The 2,500-nt window shown below is 41.1% G+C and overlaps 1 protein-coding gene across 2 annotated transcripts in view; it reads left to right on the top strand.

The window, feature by feature from the left end:
* LOC310783315 (disintegrin and metalloproteinase domain-containing protein 9-like) overlaps positions 1-2,500 on the top strand; it is a 138,188-nt gene that overhangs the window by 33,138 nt on the left and 102,550 nt on the right. For both annotated transcript variants that reach the window (XM_083644153.1, XM_083644154.1), the window contains exon 3: positions 393-451. In XM_083644153.1, the coding sequence (XP_083500279.1) occupies positions 393-451 (59 nt within the window). The remainder of the gene's footprint in view (positions 1-392; positions 452-2,500) is intronic.

Raw genomic sequence — 2,500 nt, 5'->3', positions numbered from 1 at the left:
CACCATGGCTGCATGTCTGCGTCTGGGAAACTGTTGCTAACTTTAGTAACGGTCATCACAGTAACACGGTAATCACAGTAACACGGTAATCACAGTAACACGGTTCTTATGATGATGAAAATTTGAAACGGAACGGTTATCGTCAGGAATTTCATCATGGTTTATCATTAAACTGGTTATTGTTTCATCTTTAGTCCTGCCCCAACATCAACAGACCTGCATTGAATTCTGGAAGCAAGATTGTGTCAAAATGTTGTTTCATTGGGACTTTGAATATACTTCATTACATGTTTCAGCACATCCTAACCATCTCTCTCTCTCTTTCTGTGTGTCTCTCTTTCTGTGTCTTTCTCTTTCTGTGTGTCTTTCTCTTTCTGTGTGTCTCTCTCCAGGTTTCCTATGCGATCAGCATTGATGGGGACGAGCATGTTGTGCACTTGGAGAGGAATGAGTAAGTCCATACATGCATACATACAGTATTGTAGATCTGCTGTATAGAGCAGCGGTTTTCAAAGTGTGAGGTACGCCTCCCCTGGGGGGCGCGAGCCAACTTCAGGGGAGGCGTGACGTGTAAACATCAGAGAGAAGAAAAGGCACATGTCCGCGCGGTCACAAAAGTAGCCTATGCAGTTGTCTGCAGAGAGCCTGAACACACACCCTCTGATGACAGTTTACGTGGTTAACACACGTAAACACACTTGCTTTCTTTCTTTGTCATGTGCTGTATGTGAATAGGGAGGGCAAAATAAGCTTTTAGCTTTAGCTTTTTTGGTCAAGATCTATGTAAAATGTGTTATGTCTATTGTTTTGATTATATGAACATAGAGGGTACATAGTGTTTGGATGACCAAAAATAAAAATCTGCAAAATCAAATCAATCAAATCAAGGAGCTATTTTCTTCTTCTTTTTTTGAATATTTTTTCCCGGATTTTTTTTATCCCATTTTTATCCCCCATTAGTGCTAATTTATTTATTTATCCTGGTTGCTGCTCCACCCTCTGCCGATCTGGGGAGAGCCGAAACTGGCTCCATGCTTCCTCCGAGACATTGGCAGTTAGCCAGCCGCTTCTTTTCACCTGACAGGGGAAGCTTCACCGGTAGGACATAGCACGTGGGAGGATCACGCTATTCCAACCAGTTCCCCTCCCTCCGAACAGGCGCCCTTAACGACCAGAGGAGGAACCACATTAGCAACCAGGATATTGCATGTTTTGGTGAAGGGGGTTCCTATATGAGGGAAACCCCCGGGAGGCACGGGGAGAACATGCAAACTCCAGTGGGTTCTAGAATAACGCGTTGTTGGAGGCATACAGCCACGATGCAGTATTTGTAGTTTGTTTTGAATGGCTGGAAGTCCCAAAACAGTGTTTTTATTACCAAAATTAACATTAAAACCGATGGGAAATGCAGACATAGAAATTGAGGGCATGCTGTTTTCACCAACTGCTTCTTTTCTTTATATTTTTTTTTTCTTTTTTTTACAATTCCAAGGTCTTTGGTCCATGATGAGAACATGGTTTTTGGCAATGCATGATGCACCCCATAGGAAAATAGCTGGGGGCCCAAAAATAGCACTTTGAATGGGAGTCAATGACTCCACAATGTGTACCTAAGGAGCTATTTTTTCTACAGGGTGACTGGAAATGGCTCTAACATGGTATTAGGTTTACTTTTGTAAAACACCCCAAAACACACCCAGATTTGATGCACACATGAGCATGATACAGATATTGAAAAGGTTCACAAAATGTACCAACAGGGCATAAAGAGGACATGAAACATTTGATCATGTGACTCTAGTTCATTTGCGTTTCACCTCAGACAAGACAGACACCCTGCTTTCTTTTCTTTTCTTTTCTCTTTTTTTGCAATTCAAATTTTTTAGAACAGAAAAACAATCCAAAAACAAACAAACAAACAAACAAACTCAGATACAGTAAAAGAAAAGAAAAGAAAGAAAAAACATACATACACTAGTGCCACCAGTTACATACAGCTTGTAAATATATATAAATTATGCTTGTAAATATACATATATAAATGAGTGGGATCCCAGATGAGGGAGAAAGACCGGCCGGGGGAGTCACCCATCAAAATGTACCTAGATAAATAACATTTCACCTTTTCACCAGCGGGCGCTGCTAGATGATGTCACTAGGTTGACTGTACAGTAGTGAGGATGTTGTCCATGTTGATGAATCAAAACAACCACAATGCAAGTCAGAAACACAACAGCATGCTGGCTATGCTGTGAGCCTGTTAGAATCCAAAATACTACCAATACTTAACTACCCTGTACTCCACTACTGTACTATACTGTACTCTACCGTACTGTACTGTATTGTACTGTACTGTACCGCAGTGGTCCCCAACCACCGGGCCGCGGACCGGTACCGGGCCGCAATGCATTTGGTACCGGGCCGCGAGCCCGGTCCAAATATATATATATATATATATATATATATATATATATATATATATATATATATATATATATAT

This window comes from Poromitra crassiceps (genome assembly GCF_964638095.1).
Source record: "Poromitra crassiceps genome assembly, chromosome: 10".
NCBI classification, from domain to species: Eukaryota; Metazoa; Chordata; class Actinopteri; order Beryciformes; family Melamphaidae; genus Poromitra; species Poromitra crassiceps.
This window is presented reverse-complemented; position numbering and strand designations above follow the sequence as displayed.